Source organism: Carassius gibelio, chromosome A11, assembly GCF_023724105.1.
Source record: "Carassius gibelio isolate Cgi1373 ecotype wild population from Czech Republic chromosome A11, carGib1.2-hapl.c, whole genome shotgun sequence".
NCBI classification, from domain to species: Eukaryota; Metazoa; Chordata; class Actinopteri; order Cypriniformes; family Cyprinidae; genus Carassius; species Carassius gibelio.
The window spans coordinates 11,868,148-11,891,697 of NC_068381.1; the positions used below are offsets into that span (position 1 = coordinate 11,868,148).

Below are 23,550 nucleotides of genomic sequence, written 5' to 3' on the forward strand. Positions count from 1 at the left end.
GCGTGTTAGAATGAGCAGTTCTAGGTAGGAATAGTTGACTCTTAACTTTTATAAAGAATATCTCTTTTAATTTGAGACTTTAGTCTTTGCAACTTTACAGATCTCAATGCATGAATGGCTTGTAACACTCCACAGAGAAAGGATAAATTTAATTTGCATCATATGAATCCTTTAAGGGTCGACTGTTAGATAAACCTTTTCGAGTTGTTTTACTGTCACTGTTTGTGTTCATCATAACACTCCAAGATGGCAGAGTGATGTTTCTGCTTGTTCACAGATATGCCCTTGAGGCTTGTCTTCACCTCCTTCAGATATATCCATACTACTCTCAGCACTAAGCATATCTATTTCTGACAGCTGTGCATACTAAATGCCTATGCAGATGTGATGTACAACATACTCGCTCTTATTTGTCTTCATGTAGGGTGCCATGTAAGGCCATGGAACCAAATGAGCTCCATGGAGGAGACATCATATCCCGGTCCTCTCATTCACTTTAGCTGATTTGTTTGTATATGTGCTTACAGAAATGCAGTGCACAGACAGAGCAGTGAGTCTGAAAGTGCAATTTGTTTCTCTTTGAGACAGATGTCTGCAATCTTTCATGCACGGGGTTCGTCTTCAGCAAGTACAACAAGTCAAGTTCTACAGCCCTTATGACCCTATTATGCATATGCGCACCCACATTTGTATATATCTGCACATACACACGTGGCTCATTTGATGTACTGCTGTTTCACAGCAGTTCGAAGTGAACCCTTGCCCATGGATGACCGAGCCAGGCCTGATTTTTTAGAGAGAGTGAGATAGAGAGAAAATAATAGGGAATAGGAATGAAGAGGTGTTCCTTTTGATTGGTGTTCAAGAAACATAATTATTACTATTCTTTCTCAAAATTCTTTGATGAATAGAAGAAATGCATTTATTTGGAATAGAAATCTTCTGCAACATTAGAAATGTCTTTACTATCACTTTTAATCCACATCTGTAAAAAATAAATAAACTCATTTTTAAAAATGTTGACATTCAAGAACCATTAACAGAATTGAAAATTGTGAAAATCATTCAGTTCTGGCATTGTTACAAAAATGGAAAAAGCTCTAAACAGTTTTTGATTCCCAACCCTGGGAAAAATTCTTGCTCTGTCATCATTTTTTTTTTCAGCTGTACCAAATATAAACCTTATATTTCTTTTTAGGAGTTTTTCCGCCAAGTCTCTTCACATCGAAACCCATTGCCTTTTGTTGCTGAATCAATACATTTTTATTAAGGCCAGTTTAATAGGGATTATCTCGATTTGTTCACTGGCCAATCCACTATAATAAAAGGGGATTACAGTGGCTAGATGGCAGGGACGTTCATGGAATGATTAATTAAACAATACATCACATGCACAAATCTTAATTTGGTTTGAATTAATTTGGCTTGCATGTCATTGTCAGCCACATGGAACAAGAGCTGTTTGCATGTGGTAAATAGCATGAGACTGTTTCCTTTGTGGCAGATCAATAAACATAATCGACTCTGCCGTTATAGTCAAGTGGGCCTGTCTTTGCAACAGCAGATATATCTGCTAAGCAGCACCTAGCCTGTCTCAGCTTCTTAATCTTGGAAACATCTGCCCTCACTGAAGACTCATCTGTAGGGGGACGGAGGGGTGTGCTGCATAAATGTTCTCCCATCACTCACACTTTCATTCTCTCTCTTTTTTCCAGTCTCGTCTATGTATCTCTTTTTCGCACTCTGAGGCATCTGTTCTGTCACACCCTTCGGCTCATTAGCGATGCTCACATGAGGAGGATTTAACAGATGTTTATGACAAACCAGCTCACCCTACCTGCAGAATGAAGACATTGAGAGACATACAAGATCACAAAACACCTCCTAAAAGGCCACACAGGCCTCAAAGCCAGCACAAATCAGTGGGATAGCGGGCAGAGGAGCTGAAGCATTGTATTTGAATTTGAAAAGTAACCCTTCGTAATTGTTTGCAGCTGTACTGTCAGCCACTAGTGTTTTTATTTTTAGAAAGCAGTACCGTGGTAGCATTTCACCCTTCAGTGGGGTTCTTGTCTTATGCTCAAAGTGAAGTGGTTGTTGTCATTCTATAGGTGGAATCAGTAGAGAACATCTCAAGTAGGAGTGTTCGTGATTACAGTTTGTTCTCAAAGAGTAACTCAACATATTTTCTTTAGAATCACACATGGAGGTGTATTTATATGAGGGTGACATTTGAAATAACACGTATAGATAGATAGAAAAATAACAGATACATAGTTTTGTATGTTTAAATCATAGACTGAATAAAAACATGGACGTAGTGTCTGTGATGTCACCCATTGGTTTCCGAAGAGCATTTATGAAGCCAGAAGTGGGCACAGGGAGCCGTCGCCATCTTGACAGTGCATCACTGATTGTCACTCCCGGATAATCGAAAATAGGCAAAAAGGCAGGAGCTGGTTGCTGAAACCGTGCCCACCTAGCTCGACGGCGGTGACAGCAGCAGCAATCCACCTGTCACTTAAATGGCTGTGCCATTTAATTATGCAGAGCTTTAAGGCTTAATATAATTTAAATGGATGAGTTATTAACAAAAAAAAATTCACCCCCCCCCCCCCCCACAATTTTAACGAAGGGCAAAATTTGCTATATAGTCCAAAATATAAACATGTTTTTTTTTTTTCTGCTGTAAAGTTGGGCATTTTATCATGGGGAGTCTATGGGATTGACTCCATTTTGGAGCCAGCCTCCAGCTGATGATTCAAATCATTAAGTTGTGATTTTGAGTCTAATAAAGTATCTTTGAATGAATCATAGCTCTTGTTAGTAATTAGTAATGGGCAACTCTCACTTTTTGTTTGCTACTTTTACATAATTTAGCTTTAGAGTCACTCTTTGGATCCATTTTTTTTTCTAATGGAGACGGATACTATGAGCTCGGCTCAAATAAATTGGCTCTCATTTAGATTGCCTTTGGATCAAGATGAGATGTGAAGCACGATAAAGGATGATTTAGAGAACAATAGCTGTGAGCATTATGAAATCAAGACATCTGAGGATTCAAAGTGAATTTGAGTTTAACAAATTAGTTTTCAGAATAGGCAAAAGAAACTAAAAAAAGAACATTATTTACTATCTACTGCACACATTGGGACTGTCAGTGCAGCTAATTCATTAATTAGGAGCAATTCAAGGGTCATGGCATTTTTCATTGAATTAAATGTAAAAAAAGCCATTGCCTCTAAATTTATTGTTGTAGGTAGCAATAATCAATTGGGTTGGCTAAAGTTTGCCTCATAAAAAGGACATCTTGAGTAGTTAGGAGCTAATATAAGCCAGTAAATGATGAGGAACTGTAAAGATAATAATGTTTACAGTGACGCACTGTCAGAGACTGTAGAGCTCCCTCATGCACGAAGAAGTGTATATTTGCATTGAGCAATCATGCCCATACACAGCACTGAGGGCTAATCAACGTTGTGATAAACAAACTATGCAATTATCTTTCCAGTCTAGTTGTCAGGACAAGTCATGGGTTTAATTTCTTAGAACGACTTATAAAGAATTTATTCATTGATGTCTGGGTGGATTTTCATGAGCTGTCAGAATATTTTTCATCTCAAAGTGGAATGTGATTCAATGTCATATATATATATATATATATATATATATATATATATATATATATATATATATATATATATATATATATATATATATATATATATCCTGTTCAATTTCTCATTAATGCAATTATCTAATCAACCAATCACATGGCAGTTGCTTCAACGCATTTAGGGCTGTGTTCCTGGTCAAGACAATCTCCTGAACTCCAAACTGAATGTCAGAATGGGAAAGAAAGGTGATTTAAACAATTTTGAGCTTCACATGGTTGTTTGTGCCAGACGGGCCAGCCTGAGTATTTCACAATCTGCTCAATTACTGGGATTATCACGAACAACCATTTCTAGTGTTTACAAAGAATGGTGTGAAGTGGGAAAAACATCCAGTATGCGGCAGTCCTGTGGCCGAAAATGCCTTGTTGATGCTAGAGGTCAGAGGAGAATGGGCCTACTGCTTCAAGCTGATAGAATAGCAAATTTGACTGAAATAACCACTTGTTACAACCGAGGTATGCAGCAAAGCATTTGTTAAGCCACAACACCCACAACCTTGAGGCGGATGGGCTACAACAGCAGAAGACCCCACCGGGTACCGCTCATCTCCACTACAAATAGGAAAAAGAGGCTACAATTTGCACAAGCTCACCAAAATTGGACAGTTGAAGACTGGAAAAATGTTGCCTGGTCTGATGAGTCTCGATTTCTGTTGAGACATTCAGATGGTAGAGTCAGAATTTGGCGTAAACGGAATGAGAACATGGATCCATCATGCCTCGTTACCACTGTGCAGGCTGCTGCTGGTGGTGTAATGGTGTGGGGGATGTTTTCTTGGCACACTTTAGGCCCCCCAGTGCCAATTGGTCATCGTTTAAATGCCACGGCCTACCTGAGCATTGTTTCTGACCATGTTGTAACGGAAACAGGTCAATTTAGCTCAAAGGGAATCATTTAAGATTTTAAAGGGAATTTAAACAAGATTTCACTGTTTCACGGCTGGTCACTGAGACGCCCTGCGATTCAGTGAACGAGCCGTTTAACATCAAATCTGTGCTGGATACTAACATCCAAACTATAGTGAAACACTATCAATTAGCACAGTAACAAGATCGGCAGTTTAAGACATTAACTTGTAAGCACAAAACACAAGATACTTCTCTTTTCAATATAAATAAGGCTTTATTAGATAAATCTAAGACATATAAACTAATCTAACACATAAACGCACGCACTCACACATTCACACAAGTTGCAGGAAGATCGAAAGTTAGGGAAAGATGAGTTTAAGAGAATGGAAATATGGAATCCCAAGTTTACAGCAATACGTTAAATTGCATAGACATGAACAACCATCAGTCACGTAATTAGCTTTCGCATTGAGTTCCTCAATGAGGTTAAAATTATATTAGATACACCAGTAAAGGTCACAGTCTGGAGGTTTCATTGCCTGAAGGTGTCCCTTTGCTGTCGCTGATTGGCTGGAAGTTCAGCCGCTGAAGTGACGTCCTGGGAAGCCCGTGGTTAGACGTTGGCTGAAGATGAAGTTGTGTGGCTGGTTAAAGTTGAACACGACGTTACAACTTAACTCAGAACACGAAACTCTCAAACGGAAAAGAAAAGAAGTAAAGTTTGACGAGACTAGGTTGTGTTCGTTCTCATCAAGGCTAAAGGGGGTCGCACACCAGACGAGAAGCACAGCGTCGCGTCGCGTTGCGTCGCGCCACGTCTTTAAAATTCGAACACATTATTCTCTATGGGTGTACACACACCGGCGGCGCCATTCGGCGTCTGTCCGCGGCGCCCAGCTACGACTCAGAACGCTGTTCAAATTTCAGCCGCGCCACAGAGCGCCATCCGCATAGTTTTATATTAAAAAACCCCAGATGTTATAAACTGAAACTGAAATTAAAATACAGTACACTTGTTTCATTCAATAAAACATTACAAAAAGTGTTTGGTTACGTTTTCAGCTGCACAGTTGCCTAGACAACAGATACAACAAAACAATAACAGACTTATTATAATAACACAGATTCTTTTCATTAATTAACGTTCAAAACTCAGCTTTTTAAAATCATATATTTAAAATAATAATAATAGATGAAGTTAAAACTCTCCCATCTTGCTGCGAAATTGAGCTCACACATATAGAATGTGCGCGTCCAGTGTGCGATACCTTGAGTTGTCCTACATGTGGCGCGACGCGACGCGACGCGGCACTTCTCATCCGGTGTGCGACCGCCTTAAGTAGCAGCAGGCGTGCAGGCTGAAGCACGCTGCAACCTTGATGACAAACAAACATGGCTAATAGCAGAAACACAGCTAGAGACTAAAAGCAAAGATTTTATGATGTCCTCAGTTTTTAAACTGGCCTGTTGGCCACACCTCAAATGTTGTCTTGACCAATCAGATATTGTCTTGGCTCGGGGGGTATCATAAATCATATGTTTATCTTACCAAGCATGTGGTCCGAATTTTCCTGCTCTGGCAGGGTCTAATTTTGGACATGATTCCTATAACACGAATACGATACATGGGACAAATAAATTATTGTCTGAACTAATTCAAGCAAGCAGATTGGATCACAGACATACCAAACATAATTACAAATCGTTAAGCTATGCCATAGTTATAAAAAAAAACAGACACAGTAAGTGATTATAAATTAATATGGAGTGAAGCGATGGACTGATTCATTTATAAGTCTTTTTGAGTTCATTCTGGTCCATATATCTGTACAAAAGCAGTTTCTTTGCCATTCTCTGACAAAGGGATGTTCTGTGAAGACAGAGGTTTAAAGCCCTTCCCCCATTAGGAATTTCAGTCTGGTTCTGCTGGGTGGGGGAAGTCAATGGAAGTGTTTAACTCATGGGTTTCCATGTGATGTCCAGCGTTGCATTTCAATTACGAACAACAAATTTGACAATCTCTTCTGCAAATTAAAATTGTCAATAATTGTTCTAGTGGTGTTAATGTTGAAAGATGTTGTGTGAACAAGTTGGTTGGTCATTTTGCTTGGTTCTTGTGGCACTAGAACTGATTTATGACTTCCTGTGGAATTTGGCTTGTGTTTCAATGCACACAGCTTTGATAGACTCTTTAATTTGTCTGGTTCGACTCATTTCTGTTACAATGTCCATCCCTTTAAGACCACCATGTACCCATCCTCTGATGGCTCCTTCCAGCAGGATAATGCGCCATGTCACAAAGCTCGAATCATTTCAAATTGGTATCACTGTACTAAAATGGGCCCCACAGTCACCAGATCTCAACGCAATAGAGCATCTTTGGGATTTGGTGGAACGGGAGCTTCGTGCCCTGGATGTGCATCCCACAAATCTATATATATCTATATCTATATCTATCTATATATATATATATATATATATATATATATATATATATATATATATATATATATATATATATACCCATTGTACATTATTCCAGATTACATAATATTGTAAAGCATTCAGCAAACTCTTATAACTTGCCTTTAGAACTAGGCTACTTTCCTTTCGACTGACATCACTAAGTCCCGGCAATTAGGTCAAAAGGTTGTGAACTGCTTTACACCTTAGCTTTAAAAAAGTGTGAGTTTCCTGGGTCCTTCTAGTAAATGTTTTAGTCAAGCTAAATAGATAGATAGATAGATAGATAGATAGATAGATAGATAGATAGATAGATAGATAGATAGATAGATAGATAGATAGATATGAGTATCATATAATGTATTTATCACACCCAATTTGTCCTCACTGCACTCTCTCTCTCTCTCGGAGCCGCATAATGCACCTGACACCTGCCAATACTCTCACGTGTGTTGGTCCGTTCTTCCAGGATGACACCCACACGCGCATGCTTCCTCCCCACACTTGAAGAGGCAGAGAAGGATTAGCACCATGAGCTGACCCCCCTTAGAGGAAAGAGTGTGGAGGAGGCAACAACAATAGACTCGCTGTGGAGATGCACGCTGGCTTCTGCAATTCAACTGCGACAGCGGCATAGACGCGGACACGGATAGCATCAGCAGGGAGGAGGAAGAGGAGGAGAGATGAAGAGGGAGGGAGAGTTTCTGGATGCTGATCACTTCAATGAAATGCCAGATGCGTGCCCCTACATCCACACAAATGCGCAGGCATACTACATTATTATCCTTATTTTCGCAAAGCTCTGGTTGTGGAATTTGAATGCGACATTAAGCGTCTCTCTCTCTCTCATGCACACTCTCTCACTACTCGGCCAAGCTAATGTGTGAGTCAGTGCTACTCTAACCCGATGTGCTCTGCATGCTGACCATAACTGCCATGCAGCGTGGAAAAGTCTCGACCTGTCAGTGCAGCACACAACTTGAGCTGCGTATCATCACCAGATCTTGTGACACAAAACCTCTCGATTTATTCTTAAATATCGAGGAATTACCTGCTTAGGTTAATTTCTGACAGGTTGTTCTCTGCTGGAATTATTTTCTGCCCTTTCTCAGGTCAACACCAATACAAAAGCATCTGCAGTGCGCGTTCAAATAAAGCGTATGAATTTCGATTTCAAGAGAAAATGATAAACTTCCCTACCGTGCAGAGATGGGTAATTTCAGCGTACATCTTGGTCTCTTATTCTTCTTTCCTTTTTGTTGTCGTCGCTTTTTTTCTCGTTTTCCTTCTTGACGTTAGTCAGTCAACCTGTATCCTCACTCAGATTGTGTATTAGCGCACCGCCCAGGGTCTCATGCAAAACACGCTGTAAACTCAGCTCTATTTCTGACACTATGTAGGCGATCTACAGAGGACGGATCTGTGTGTTCTCCAATCTCTCTCTCTCTCTCTCTCTCTCTCTCTCTCTCTCTCTCTCTCTCTCTCTCTCTCTCTCTCTCTCTCTCTCTCCTTACCGTGTAGCCCCACCTCCTCCTTTTAGAAGTCTCCCATTCTTGCCCCCGACCCCTTTGTAGTCTGCTCTGTTGTCCTTTCTCTCCTTCATTTCTTTCTCACAGTCAGAATGTCGTATGAAACCTAATATTTCATTGTCACTTGCCACTTTATCATAAAACTCAGCTGCTATGATCAGGAGCGTTGGACTGGGGGTAAAACCAGTACTGATTACAAGGGCCGCAAAGGAAGAGAGGGCCCTTGAAAAGTCTGGAATATATATTTTTAAGGGGAGGGGTGCCCATTAGGACTACCTATGCATACCCAGGTGAAAAAAAAGTGCACTTGAGTGCACTAAAAATACACTTAATTACAAGAAAGTACATTTGTAGTACATTCATATTTTTTGTGCTAAAATCAACTGTAAAAATAATACACTATTAATACACTAATTAAAAGTATATTTTTACTTTAGTAGTACTTAAGTGTAATTAATAAAGTATACTAAATACCATTTATATTTTAAATGTATTTTTAGTGCATAAAACAAATATATACTTTTGAAAAAATAGACAGAAGTCTTTTTTTAGTGTATTTCTTACAAGTACATTTTAAACGCATTAAAAATAGTTCATTGTTAGTGTACTTTTACATAGCTATCAAAGTACACTAGCAATGAACTATTTTTTATGTGTTAAAATGTACTTTTTAGAAATACACTAAAAAACTCTTCTGTCTATTTTTTCAAAAGTACATTTTTTTGTTAGTGCACTAAAAATACATTTTTTTAAAATAAGGCTTTTAGTATACTTTATTAATTACACTTAATTACTATTTAAATTAAAACATACTTTTAATTAGTGTATTTATAATGTATTGTTTTTACAGTTGTTTTTAGCACAAAAATAAGAATGTACTACAAATTGCTTTCTTGTAATTAAGTGTTTTTTTAGTGCACTCAAGTACACTTTATTTTAGTGAAAATACTAAAGTAGTACTTACGTGTAATTAAGAAAGTATACTAAATACCATTGATATTTTAAATGTATTTTTAGTGCATATAAATATGATATACTATTGAAAAATTACACAGAATATAGTTTTATTACTGTATTTCTTACAAGTACATTTTTAACGCATTACTAATATTTCATTGTTAGTTCATTGTTAGTGTACTTTTAGAAAGTTTAAATAAAATTATTTCAACAGAAATATGTTAGAAATGTATTCATAAATGTGCTATTTCAGTACACTATATAAATATACTAAATAGCACTAACACTGACATTTATTTTAAGTGTAATTAGATAGTTAACCTAAATTAATTTAGTTTACAATATATTAGCAATAGGTTAAAGTAGTTGTGCTACTTAAGTATACTTAAATACACTAAATATTAAATTGATATAGTACACATATTCAGAAGTGTTTTGCATTGAAAAAGCATGCAGCGATCACACCGATTAACAGATGGATTTTCATAAATACAGTATAACTTGTAGGTGCTTATGCTATACTATAAATGCACTACTATCACATTAAGTATGTTACTTAAAAGTGTACTTTTGCTATACACAATTGCAATATGATTGTTTTCCACATTTATTGTCAATAAAAATAAAACAAGATATTTAAATAGTTTCATAATTTCACAGTAACCAAAAATAATTCACTTAACACTGTCTGTGAGTTAATATTTAGAACAGACATGACAACTGTATTTTTCTGACTGTTTGCTTTGTATTGCATAACATTTTATGAAAAAAAAAAAAACTACTTGCAAGCTTGGAGGATAAGCGAATAAAATAGACGTTATTGTCTTTGGTACAACAACATTTAGGGTGCTTCCACAGAGCCATACCATTGCACCATACAAAATAAAAGAAAAACAAGGAACAACGTATATCCAGATAAGGGCACGAACAGTGAGCAATATGCATATCTCTCATTCATGTGTCAGTTCATAATTAATCTCTCTCTATATTATTTGGAATAACATAGTTTTTGGCTTTTGCTTCTATCAAAACACATTTTCTGTAAAACAGATCAGTGGGAACCGCACATACATTGTTGGACTGCAACACCTCAGAAACAAAATATGAAGTAATGTTTAGCTCACTGTCCCTGCAGAGCAGTTTACCGGTATTCTTGAGCTCCCTAACCAATACACAGTGCATTGATACATGGTGTAATCTGAATACTAACATGCTAAGAATTCTGCACAGTCGTCCATCCATTAATTCTACTGTGGAGTTTATCCTTTTTTTAAGGTTTGTGTAACTGCTTGAATGGTACAGTATTCCTTTTACGATGAAACGATGATAAAATACACATTGACTGACTGTAACACCCAGCAAATTTTTGACAGCAGATGATTGGGATGGTGATAGTGTACCATGACAGGGTTTGCCAAAAACCCTGACATTTTCATTGAGGCTGGCTGAATTACAAGAATGTAAATGGCTGCTTTGTAAACCAGCAAAAATCTTTTTAACACCATCATTTGCATCTGCCATCACCTTTTCAGCTTTCTGCGTTAGACTCCTCCAGCTAAGAAACCTTCTAACAATTTGTTCAGGAACATGGGTGGTTCCATGGAAGTACTTTAACAGAGTGCCATTAAATGATTCAAAGGAAAAGGTTGATGTGGCCCACAGAGGCCCCCAGTTCCTTACACTTGTTGTAATGTGTGTCAGTAGATGAACATTGAAAGTCATATTTGCTGCTCCATATAACTTCTCAAACTGCAAAGTGAACTTTCTGAGAGCTCTTTCTGCTACATCAATATCACAGCGTTTCACTTTTTCTCCCAACAGAATGTGCATAGCAAACACAAACAGAAAAAGGTGGTTCCAGAATTTCCTCAGTAAAACCCCATTCAGAAGAGGCAGAGCATAGAATAAGAGGAATGACCTCCACTCTGATGCCTTCCAGTACTTTCTGTCTGCCACAGACCGTGGTACTCTGATTATCTCAACAGGTGGTTTGATTGTAACTAGCTCCTTGTCTAGAAGGTCTGATTTTGTTCCTATGTACCACTCTTGTTCATGATTTCTGGAGTCAAACCACAGATTAGCTAGTTGCCTTGTAACCCCAAGGCAGACAGAGTGTTGATACTCTGGAACAAATCCATTTATCATTTGAAAGTTTTCAAGTCTCATTAAAGGTGAAGGTCCTTTTACTCCCATTACAGTTTTCTCAAGTGTTGCGGCCAATGCGTGATCAAAGTGCTCTACTTCAGTTCTAAGTTTTGGCACAGGGTCTTTATTTGTGTAGGGACCTCCCCCAACATGGTAGCAAAAGTCACACCCATAAAAACCATTGAACTGTTTAGTGTTCCTTAGAAGTGGGCGGGCGACTGAATCAGAACTACATATGAGAGCAAAAACCTTGGAAGTGTGCTCTATGTTCGCGGAATCTTTCCATTTAATTCCATCTTTCTGTAGAATTGACAGTTCATCTACGAATGGCTTCAAAAATGTGAGCATATAGGGCTTTTTTTCCCCAAACCAAAGACATGGAATGCAGATATTTGCCTTTCGTTCTCTAGGCTCAAGCTCTATTACTTGGCACTGTATGGGCCAGATCTGGTACTTGGAGCTCCTGAACAGTGGGATTCCATCACAGTTCCAAATTAAAGATATGTCATCTTCACCCATTGCACCAGATTCCTTAAGTTTTTGATACTCATCTCCACATTGGATGTCTGAAATTGTATCTGAATTCAACCAATCGTTTTGAATTTTTGGTTGTTTTTCCTCAAGCAATGTTTTGATCTGTGAGGCCAAACTAAGAACCAGGAAAAAGCATCCACTTTTAAGAGAGCTGTCTGAATCAGTTACTGTGTGACAAATGTCACACTGTAGCTCACCAGTATTTTTCCCTAAGTAGTTTTCACATGTTGGACAGTAGAAATGGGGTTCATAATTTCCATACTGACCATAAGCTTTTCGGAAAAGATATGTGGTCACTGGTACCATGCCTGGAAAATGCTCATTGAAAATTTTCAGTAGATGGTCCAGTGAAACAGCTGTAAGATTGTGCCTTAGTATAAAGGACATAAGCAACAGTAAACTTTGTCCTTTTGTCAGAGGTGCGCCGGGATACACAGGATCATCGCCATCTGTTAATGGGCCTGCCTGAGGACATAATCATAATAGTAATTATTGTAAAAAGTAACCTATAGCAAAAGAAACATGCTGTATAGAAAACATACAAAAATAGAAGCTACTAACCTTTTCGTTTGGCTCTTGCTGGTCAGGAGTTGGAAAAGACGTGTTCTCTTCTGGTTGTGTCCAGGATATGTCCTGCCATACCTAAAAATAACATAGATAACTGATTTTACTTTGGTGGGGTTTTTTTGGTGTCACGGCCCTCCTCTGCATTGCAGGTGCGGTTCCTCTTGCAGGCAGAGGAGGGTCGATAGTGATTGGAGCCACCTGGGTTCAGGGTATTGAAGCTGCTACTAACCACGTTCTCTCTCTCTCTCTCTCTGCTCTTCCATCCTATTTCAATTGTTCCTTTATAGTTTTACTTATTTTTTAAATTCAGTTATGCTCACAGAAACATACACACACAGACACAGACACACACACACACACACAGAGACACACACAGACACATAGAGACACACACAGACAGACAGATTCACTCATCTATACACTTTACACATTACATTATGACATTCTCCCACCTCATTCCTTTATATGTTTAAAGTAAATAGTTTTGGTTTACAATAAATATAATCTTTTTGGCCTATACTAGTTGTTTGTGTCCCATCATTTAAGCCGGCCTGTGACAATGGTTTACGATTGATACAATACATAATCTTAATAATAATTATTATTTTAAAAAGAGAACTTGTAGTAAAAGACAAATAGTGTAAAGAAAAAAAAAATACAATAATAAAAGCTACTAACCTTTTTGTTTGGCTCATGCTGATCAGCAGTTGGAACAGACTTGTTCTCTTCTGGCTGTGTCCAGGATATGTCCTGCCATACATAAAAAAACATTAGTTATAAACATGTGTTTTTTAAAATAGTTTAAGATAGTTAACTTGCAATATGCAACCAGACAGAATTAGAGTAGTTTTGCAATGAATAATGGGATAGATGTCTTTGTCCACTGATGAAACATACACAAATCCAATCCAATCCACTTTTATTTCTATATCACATATTACAAACACAAAGTTTCCAAAGTGCTGCAAAGACTCATAAAAGAAAACAATTAATATAAAATTAATTCAACAAAATAAGAACATCAAGTTTAAAAATATATAAAATATAAAAAAAAAGGATAAAAACCACAGTGGACGACATAACTTAGGCAGAATTAAAAGCAAAATAATGAAATTTAGACGAGCCTTAAAACACATAACTGTAGGGGCAGTTCGGACATGGAGGGGCAGGCCATTCCAGAGTTTAGATCCAACCACAGAAAAGGCCCTGTCCCCCCGAGTCTTAAGGCTCGACTTGGGGACCACAAGCTGGAGCTGGCCCTCTGACCCCAGTGTCCGTGCTGGCGTATTAATTTAGATGAGGTCAGAAATATATGCCAATTAAATATAAAGTGTTTGTTAAACTGTATCTGCATTGCATTGAAGATCCATCAAATTTTTGCATAAAAAATATCAAATAATGTGTTATAGCCATTAATTGCTGAACAACTGGAAGTTATTCAACTTGTAAACTTATAAATTAGTAATTAATTTAAATTTGCATAAACCTATCATGAATGGATAATGCAACGAGTGTTTACTTCAAAGTATTAAATTAATTGACCTATGTATAAGCTGGTGTTGACACAGTAACTTCTTTATTAGAAGTTTTATTAATACAAATTGGTCAATGTTCACATTAATTATTACCTGTAATTCTGTTAGCATTTTTATATCAGGTTGGTCCCCACTTATGTGAGTCCAAGGTCTGTCTTGGTCTGACGTGGAGGGTAATTCCATCACTTGGACTAAGTGGGACTGTCTCCAGGCTGCCTCACTGTCAGGCTGTAATGAGTCATACAACAGCATTAGGGGACATGGGTGTGTTTATTACAAGCAATTTTTCATGTATCTTTATCACATACACATACAGGACAACAGGGGAAATATAAGCTTATCCCTGATTTACTTACATTGTAGAACAATGATAACAATGCAACAAATAAGCATTAAGTTTAAAAATGTTAAAATTTAAAAAATTCAATCTGTAGACATTTTACCTCTGAGGATTTGTTGTTTTGTGTGTCCTGCTCATGCTGTAGTCCTGCTGTCTGACTGCTTGCACTTTCTGTCAGAGGTCCTTCATGAGGAGCATTCTGGGACAACTAAAGTATGCCACTATAGTTAGTGTAATGATGGCAAACACAATTCTGTATGAATAACTATTTGAATATGTAAGAAAGAACTAAAACTCCGGCTGCTGTTAAAAGCTATTTTATCACCTTAAATTGCACCTTTAGCAAGCCAGTTGTAAGGAAACTGCAAGGAGCTCAGAGTTTGAGCCTCATGACAGCTCTCACTTCTAGAATGAAATTTTATTTGGCTTAGGCTACACTATGAAAATATCTGAAGAACAAACAAATATTTAAATTATGATTTAGTAATTCTGGCTGGATTATAGATGAATATACAGTCACCAAGACAAATATGGTAAAACCTCAAGGGATGATTTGTCATCAGAACGAACATAATCACAAAACTGGTGCGGTCTAGGCTAACGTCACAGTTTAGCACACACATTACCAAGCTCCCTATAAGTTATTCTAATATGAATCACTGATAAACGTATCCATAACTGTTTTTGTCAAATGACATAATGTTGCATACCTCGGTTGAGACTCGTCTCTTTTCTTTGTGGGAGGATGGGCAATTGAGATACTTCTTGTAACTCCCTCGGTCTCGGCACTTAAAATAATTCTGTAATAAACAATGCACTGTTAGCCTTAAAAAAAAATAATAATACGTTGTAGTTAAACCTAGCAGGATTTTTATTTTATTTTTTTTACCTCAGATTCTGTTATCCGTCGATATTTCGTGGCCTTTGATGGTTGTCTCAAATCATCAAGTACATGTTCTTTATATCTTCTTTTGTGCGCCATCATTGCATATCTGGTTGATTATGATTCTCAAATATATTTTATGCTTTTTAAAAAAACTGACACACATCACCATTGAATAGTTTGTGACACTCTGAGCGGGCTTTATCCTCAAATCAAAAGTTTTTATTTTATTTTTTAAATAAGTCGTAGCCAATCAGACGTCAATAACAATTTCGGCCAATTACAATTGGGCCACAGCCCGTTACACTGGCGCGAAATGTATGAGAAGATGGCGAACGTCAAGGCAGCAGGAGCTAACGTTAGCGCTCCACCAAGAGTAAGTATAAGTTGTTGAATTTGATAACATGCACGAACTATTAATGATTAAATGCAGTTTAGTACTGACGTTTGTTCAGTAAGTTGGATAAATACTTAATTCATCTTCAGTAATTTTGGTTCACATGTTAAAATGACAGTCAAAATTAATGTGCTGCCTGACTTAAAGATGCTGCAGCCAGATAACTTTATTACAACATGACATTATTATTATTATTTTTTTAAATATATATAACGTTAATATCCCCTTGTCTGTCTTGCTATGACACAGAAACGTTTCAGAACGCTTGCTCCTCTTTGCCATAAGGGAGGGGTCGTAACGTAGGCTAATCGACAAGGAATGCTTTTTACATTTGATTTTTTAAAATACAATCACGGTTTTGTTTCTAAAATGCAAACTCAAGTTTTTTGTTTGCAAGTGAAAATGTATTAAGGATGCTGTGCAATGTGTTTTTGTCTTTGTTCTAGAAAAAAAACACTTTAGAAAGTTCTGATGACGAAACAGACATTGAGATGAAGCGACAATATGAAAAAGCAAAAGTAAGTATTTACTGTAATATTGCTCAAATATATATATTTTTTAACTAATATATAATTGCCCTAATGTTTATGATTTTGCAGTCCTAGGATAAAATGTCCTCTTGATTATTAAAGAGATATTAAAAAATTAAAAATGTATGGTATTGTTTAAATATCAGTGGTTTGTATACAGATGTCCTGTTGGCCCTTCGTTTTTTTAACCTTTATTTAACAAGAAAAGTCCAATCGAGTTAAAATAACTTCTCACAGGGAGTCCTGGCCAAGACAGGAGGCCAAAAAAGTTGCAAATTAAAAACATTAAAAAAAACGGGACAAAAATTACAATACACAGCAAAGCTCTATGTATACAATACACATTTAACTTAAGTAAAAACAAACATAATTTAAATAGTACCTAGTTGAAACAAGTAAACTGTTCATTCAGAGATGTCTTTAAGAGGTTTTAAAAGTACTAATAGATTGAAGTGATTCTAAATTTAAGGTGTTTTGAAGTTCATTCCAGACACTTGGTGCATATAATGAAAAAGCTTTTTTTCCAGGTTCTTTTTTTGTTAATGGAATAACTAATAACAGTTTTTTTGACGACCTTGTCCTATAAACACTATTTTGTTAAATAAGTAAATTTGAAATGTAAAGGGGTAATTTACCCATTAGTGCTTTAAAAAGTAAAAATTAACAGATGGAATTTTCTTCTAAGAGAAAGAGGGAAGGCCATTGTACAGTTACATACAGAGTGCAGTGGTGAGTCCTAGCTGCCTACATCTGTAATGAAACAAAAGGCAGAGTGATATATTACATCTGATTTTTTTAATAAAAATGATGTAGAATGCATATAAATTAAATCACCATAATGATTTATGTTAGTTGTTTTGTACTGATGATAGTTGTTTTGCATGTTGTATATAACTGAGTTTTTATTTGGTCCAGAGACAAAAAAAAGTTGCAAAAGAGAGGATCCTCACTCAGTTGAAGGATACACTGAGGAAACCACTCCACTCCACTCCATGCAGAACCAATCCATTACATAGTGAGGAGGAAGTTGAATCCGAAACGGTGGACACAAACGTGGATCTGTTCAATTACCCAGGGAATTCTCAACCAACCGTATGTCGTTTCAAACCCTAAGCAATGAACACAAACTTTTGGACTGCGTAGTCAACCTAATGTATTTTTAAAAGTAATGTTTAGGCAGATAATACAAATTATAAGATCTATGGTATTGTTTAAATGTTATTTGTTTATAGACTATATACAGATGTTCAGTTGTCGCTGTTTTTTATGTTGTATATAACTGAGTTTTTATTTCTTGTTGACTTTGGTTCAGAAACAAAAAAAGGTTGCAAATGAGAGGGTCCTCACTCAGCTGAAGCATACACTGAGGAAACCACTCCACTCTGATCCACGCAGAACCAATCCGTTACATAGTGAGGAGGAAGTTCAAGCCGAAACCGTGGACACAAATGTGGATTTGTTCGATTACCCAGAGAATTTTCAACCAACCGTATGTCGTTTCAGACCATACACCAAAAAAAAACAAAAAAACATTTGGACTGTGTTATAGTTATTCTAATGTATTTTTAATCATATTTTCTTTCAGGTTCTCCAAAGCGTTTTTTTTTTTTTTGCAAGTAGAACACTACCATGCGAATCATTTTTATTTGAAATTGTATTTATTGTTTTAAATATAGGATACCTTAGATGCTGCTGAGGCAAGTGGAGAGAGCGTGGAACAGCCATTATTTGTCAGTGGTGAAGTGTTGAAAGCTTTGAAAGGTACAGTATAAAATACCTGAAATGAGTTGTGCTAAGGGATGCTATGTGGATAATTATGTCTTAAATATACTATATATACAATAATACATTTGTGATTGCAATTTTCTATTGACTTGATTTGTATTTAAAGCAGTAAAAGTGGTTGTACTGTATTTCATTTCTTTAGATAGATTCTGAGCATTAAGCATTTACAATCTTTGTAATCATTCTAAGCAGCCATCTTTCTTCATAACTTTTTAATAGAAATCTTTTCGACACCTCTAGAAATCTCAACTGTGGCGTTTGGCATCTTGTTCCTACCCCACTTACGATGTGTTTTTACACGTATTACCTGTGGTGTGCATCAGGAGTGGAGCGGTACATGTATTCGTACTGAACCAATTTGGTACAAGGGTCACGGTTTTGGTGCACGCATTTACACAGAAAATACACTGCGAAGCGGAACTATTGTTAGATACGCATGTTCTTTGGGGACACAATATGTGACGCGCGTCCTATTCGCTTTGGACTAATGCAAACTAGACGCAAATTTTAAGCATTTCTTTGTTTGCATTGATTACAATGCTGGAGTGTGTGTGTGTGCTCGCACGCGCGGTAGAGAGAGAAAGATATAGTGTGTTCACTGTAGCACAAGAGAGATCGAGACAGAGAAGCAATTTGTCCTCGAGTGTCACAAATACAGTTCAGTAAGAGACCTTTACTTCAACTTAATCACCAACGTTATACTGTATGCCACAGCCTGAGAGACAGCAGGTGAATGTGTATGTGTGTGTCTGAACTCAGTGCGTTTCCCTACTGTCCATCACAGTGACTCACAGTGGTGTGTGTGTGTGTGTTAAAACACGGTGGTTAATTAAGGAAAACAAACAAATTGATCAGAAATATAGTAAATTATTAAAAAATTCATTCAGGTAAAACTATCAAACAACAATGTCTTAATTAATTTATTAATAAACAAATTATATAAAACTATTGTCAGTTTACTACAAATAGTCATTTCTGTAATTTGGCGGGTCATATATCATTTTTTAAGGTTTTTGTTTCCCGTGTGCCTTTTCTTTGCCTTTTTCCTTTTCAGAATGGAGCTGCTTTGGAGTGTTTGATAGTATTTTGGGTGCTGTCATATCGCTACAATTTGCAGAAACGGGACTGTCAAAACCTTGACATTCTTATTATCCGGGAGTTATGTCATTAAATTTTAGTAAAATCACTGGCTTTGCATATCCCGTGCGAATGCACATGACAAAATTAATGTTGGGGCAGTTTCAAAATCACTCATCATCCCCAGATAATACTAATCCCGTGCAAATTGGGCTTTAGAGAAAACAACATATACTCAAGCTGCAGTTTAGTTTAACTTGACTGTCATAATTGGTATGTCCTCAAAATCTGTTAGTTATAGTACATTTTAAACTTTAAACTATATAAAATACATTTCCTCTTTTTTTTTGCAGAAATTCCCACCTTAGTGCAGTGTGTAAAGGAACTAATATCCTCAATGAACAGAGGGATCGATACAGCAAGCACAAGCTCAGGGTCCTCCAGCTCAGCCCAAGAGATGGTATGTTATTGTATGTGTTTTGTGAAATACTAATCATTCAAAACAAAAATTTTAACTAGTAATTGACTCTTAGCTAAGCTCCACCCTCCTTAGATACTGTTGCTACGCCTGGCAAACTTTCACGCCTGGCACGTCTATTCGGTTGTTAAGTTGTGACGTAACCACTACTGTTTCCGGGTCCTAAGGCCGTCGCCTTTCTACTGCTTTTGCATGAGTTTTACTATGGTTTTACCATACAGTAGTGCTGCGACCCGTGTTGTTTAAATAGATCAGAGTTTAAAAGAACAAGTGACTGTCAACAGTCATTTTACTTTTCCCTGTGACGAGAAAGACAAGAGGAAATGGCTGCAGTTGATAACATAAGTTACAAATATTAAACAAATAAAGAAACTTTGGCGTCAGTTGGTGCTGCTAACCCTCTAAAACCTGGCTGTCACATATTTAATTTTTAATCTTTGTTCAGTTACATCCACAGTTATAGCAGTTTTTAAAATACCTCATCAAGAACATGGATGCTAGCTTACTCACCTCAACCTCATAAACCTTCTTTTTTCATTGATGCCTGGAATCTGTCCTTAATTATGCCACCTGCATTCTGTTGGATTTAAAGTAGTTTAAATCCTTTTTGACCGCCGAGGGTAACGTAAGAAGGACGTGATCGTAAATAAATGTACAAGTTCCTCCATTGTTTTGGTGCGGTCGGAGAAGCGCTTGGACCCACGAAAGCCACGTGACGTCAGACTTAACAACCGAATTAGAGTGTGTATGCAGTGGTTTCATACATTCTCAAGGAGATAATTAGTGATTTTTGGCTAACTCTGAGAGAGCAAAACAAAATGGACTGAAGTATGCATGAAGTATACATTATTACCGGTAATTAGCCTACACACCATTTTGCTCCAACGTATCAACATGTTGGACTATGATGACAGCTCAAGCTTGTTCAGGGCGGGTCTGTGTTGAAACGCTGCTGTCAATCAACAATCGAGGGAGGGGGATTGATATAGTGAAGTCACAACTGCTCAATATAATGAACGGGAACAATGAAAAAATTGAAACAAAACCACTGGATGGAATTTTTATCAATATATGATGGTTGTGTATAGGCACTGCTTAATTGTAAAATGATTGACAGGTATTGTAGCCAGTGTTCAGTCTAGAGATTACATTTTTTACAGACCCTACTAGAATGTTTTGTTTGTTTGTTTGTTTTTGGTATGTTAATGTGATTTTTTTTTTCTTTACATAGATTTCTCTGGGCAACATGGCTGTCCAAGTCAACAAAACCTGCTTTAGGAGATTGAATAGGAGCAGAATGTCCCTGTTCACTCAAGAGTTAGCTGTTTTGTTGTTTGGGAGGGAGGTTCTGGGTTCATCTAGCCTCACTGGGAATAGGTCCCAAAAAGAACGGCTGAACCCAGAAAAAATGAATGCACTTATTGGTTTGTATAAGATTTATATTTTTTATATTTCATTATAGTCCTTTCTCAGCTGAAATTTTAAATATTAGTGTAAAATATGTTATAAAAATAATTGACTTAAAGGGTAGCATGTATCATACTATATGTGCATGCGCAAACTTCAGAGATTGTGAACCTTATTTTATCACAGCAAGAAAACAATACAAACAGCATATCACAATAAAAATAATTTAATTTAACCAAATCTTAAAGTTAAGTAACATTTCAAATTATTTAATGAAAGGTTTGGGCAAAACGGTACAGTAAACAATTGCTTCTATTTCATGCATTTACATTAGGATTCAATCCTCAATAATTATACATCAAATTAAAGTAGTTTAAATAACATAATAGGCCATAGAGGATTCTTCAAAAATAATCACTGATTATCTTAAGAACGAGTTGTATCCAGCATGATTGAGTAATTTAACTGCATACTCTAGACAAAAGCATATGTTAATCACAAAAAAACTTATTTAAAGAATAATTAAAATAAATCTAAATCATCTTGATTATTTCTCTGGGAGTATTGGAGCAGATTGCTTCTACTCATTAATAGTGCTGACAATCACATCGATAAGTTAATATTTAACATTAAAATGGAGGATGGCATGGTAGGGCATCAGTATAAATAAACTATTTCATATATTGATATTTATTGCTAAGTTCAGCTAGTTTAGCTTTCTTCACAAAACTGCCGACAGTAATGCAGCCATCCTTTAACTACAAAATAGATATGATCACACAGACTGTGAAAAAGGTCTCTTTTTGCCTAGAAAATCATTGTGTGTCTATATTCTAGTAAGCTTTATATCCTATAAGCATAAGGTGGATATTATGAATAATTTTGTGGCTATTCATAAAGCACTAATGTACTAATGTTTTTTTTTTTTTTTTTTTTTTTCGGCAGACACTGTTATATCCGAGTTTCCGGGCACGTCACAGTCCGAGGTTAGAGCCGTAATACGGCGAAAGTGCAATAACGAAAGTTTTGTTTCAAAAAAAAAAACACTGTAAAGGTAATTTTTTGTTGTTGTTGGGAAAGGAATGTGAAAGTAAAGAAGAAATTTGTGTTTTGTTCATATAAGATACGTACAGTAATCTGTAGTTTAATCATTTTATTAAAGGGTTAGTTCACTCAAAAATCGAAAAGTTCTTTGTATTTAGTCACCCGCGTGTTGTTCTAAACCCTTAAGACTTCCATTAACCATTGCATCACAAAATATTATATTTATGATGTAATCTGAGCGCTGGATAAGTCTTCCATTGACTTCCAAGGGGCTTAAACTTGCTCGATCAGAAATCGTATTAAGACATTGTTTGAAATTGTCTAAGTGACTCCAGTGGCTCAACCATCCATTTATCAAGCGACGAGAGTAGTTTTTTTGTGCCAAAAACAAACACAAATAACGAATTTATTCCAATATCCATTTAATCGTGTTGTGCTTGAAAGTTGTTTACATAGTGTATCTGCGCGAGTTTGTGGGTTTTACGTCACCAGGCGTCACACACATGACCTGCGTTGGCCAATAGTGAACCTGTGTGGTGACGTTGAACCCAGAAGCGCTGCGCAGATAGACTGCGTGAACAACTTTGAAGCACAACACTAGTAAATGGATATTGGTATAAATTCGTTATTTTTGTTTGTTTTTGGCGCAGAAAAAGTATTCTTGATGGTTGAGCCACTGAAGTCACTTGGACTATTCTAAACAATGTCTATATGTTTTCTGATCGAGCAAGTTTAAGCCCCTTGGAAGTCAATGGAAGACTTATCCAGCGCTCAGATTACATCATAAATATAATATTTTGTTATGCAATTATAAATGGAAGCCATACGGGGTTAGAACAACACGCAGGTGAGTAAAAACTGAGATCATTTTGATTTTTGGGTGAACTCCTTTAATGCTTTTAGTTTAAGCTTGCCACTTGTGTTATTTTGTTTCCCAACAGTCTGTTTGGACTTTAATAATGTTTAAAAAAAATAAAGTGTTTTTTAAGAAAGAGATGCTTTTTTTGTACACATACCATTCCTCCTGTATCCTTTTAAACTATAGGTGTTTTCATTTCATTACCGGTTATTTTTATCAAATGCATTACATCTAACTTTAAAATGATTATTGTATTAAACGCCTTCATCAGTGGTGGACAATTTTAACATTTACATTTTAACAGTATAACTTCAGCATGAATGAGGCAGAAAATGCTACTGATAACACAGTAATAGTGTACTTGACTAAAAAAAAAATATTAACATTTAAATGTTTTATAAAAGTACTTTTGACATAGTTAAAATACATTTTTACAATAAATTAGTTTCCATAAATATAATATGATTGTATTTTCTTATATTTTAAAGAATT

General features: G+C 36.5%; 3 protein-coding genes across 3 annotated transcripts in view; 1 reads left to right on the top strand and 2 right to left on the bottom strand.

Moving 5' to 3' along the window:
- The window catches only part of LOC128022364 (leucine-rich repeat neuronal protein 2-like), a 53,363-nt gene extending 44,930 nt beyond the window's left edge, over positions 1–8,433 (bottom strand). Inside the window, exon 1 of the mRNA XM_052609833.1 lies at positions 8,192–8,433. The gene's annotated coding sequence lies outside the window, so the exon portion shown is untranslated. The remainder of the gene's footprint in view (positions 1–8,191) is intronic.
- A 1,237-nt stretch (positions 8,434–9,670) lies between these two features.
- On the bottom strand, positions 9,671–15,595 carry LOC128022366 (uncharacterized). Its single transcript, XM_052609840.1, has 7 exons — positions 15,488–15,595; positions 15,309–15,398; positions 14,702–14,806; positions 14,352–14,486; positions 13,402–13,473; positions 12,718–12,798; positions 9,671–12,621 (listed from the first exon to the last, which is right to left on the bottom strand). The coding sequence occupies exons 1-7, from the start codon at positions 15,581–15,583 to the stop codon at positions 10,450–10,452; spliced, it is 2,751 nt and encodes a 916-aa protein (XP_052465800.1). The 5' UTR covers positions 15,584–15,595; the 3' UTR covers positions 9,671–10,449.
- Positions 15,596–15,651: 56 nt separating this feature from the next.
- On the top strand, positions 15,652–22,406 carry LOC128022367 (uncharacterized). The gene is made up of 8 exons (XM_052609841.1): positions 15,652–15,857; positions 16,325–16,396; positions 17,324–17,500; positions 17,721–17,897; positions 18,085–18,169; positions 19,624–19,730; positions 20,980–21,172; positions 22,101–22,406. The coding sequence occupies exons 1-8, from the start codon at positions 15,798–15,800 to the stop codon at positions 22,205–22,207; spliced, it is 978 nt and encodes a 325-aa protein (XP_052465801.1). The 5' UTR covers positions 15,652–15,797; the 3' UTR covers positions 22,208–22,406.
- The last annotated feature ends 1,144 nt before the right edge of the window (positions 22,407–23,550 follow it).

What these genes read in the sequence shown, in the direction of transcription:
- LOC128022366 (XM_052609840.1), bottom strand. Translation starts at nt 15,583, where the DNA reads ATGATGGCGCACAAAAGAAGATATAAAGAACATGTACTTGATGATTTG. An exon ending in GACGGATAACAGAATCTGAG is followed by an intron (nt 15,399 to 15,487) that starts GTAAAAAAAATA and finishes TGTTTATTACAG; the next exon opens with AATTATTTTAAGTGCCGAGA. An exon ending in AGAGACGAGTCTCAACCGAG is followed by an intron (nt 14,807 to 15,308) that starts GTATGCAACATT and finishes GGCATACTTTAG; the next exon opens with TTGTCCCAGAATGCTCCTCA.
- LOC128022367 (XM_052609841.1), top strand. Translation starts at nt 15,798, where the DNA reads ATGTATGAGAAGATGGCGAACGTCAAGGCAGCAGGAGCTAACGTTAGC. An exon ending in ACGTTAGCGCTCCACCAAGA is followed by an intron (nt 15,858 to 16,324) that starts GTAAGTATAAGT and finishes TCTTTGTTCTAG; the next exon opens with AAAAAAAACACTTTAGAAAG. An exon ending in GACAATATGAAAAAGCAAAA is followed by an intron (nt 16,397 to 17,323) that starts GTAAGTATTTAC and finishes TATTTGGTCCAG; the next exon opens with AGACAAAAAAAAGTTGCAAA.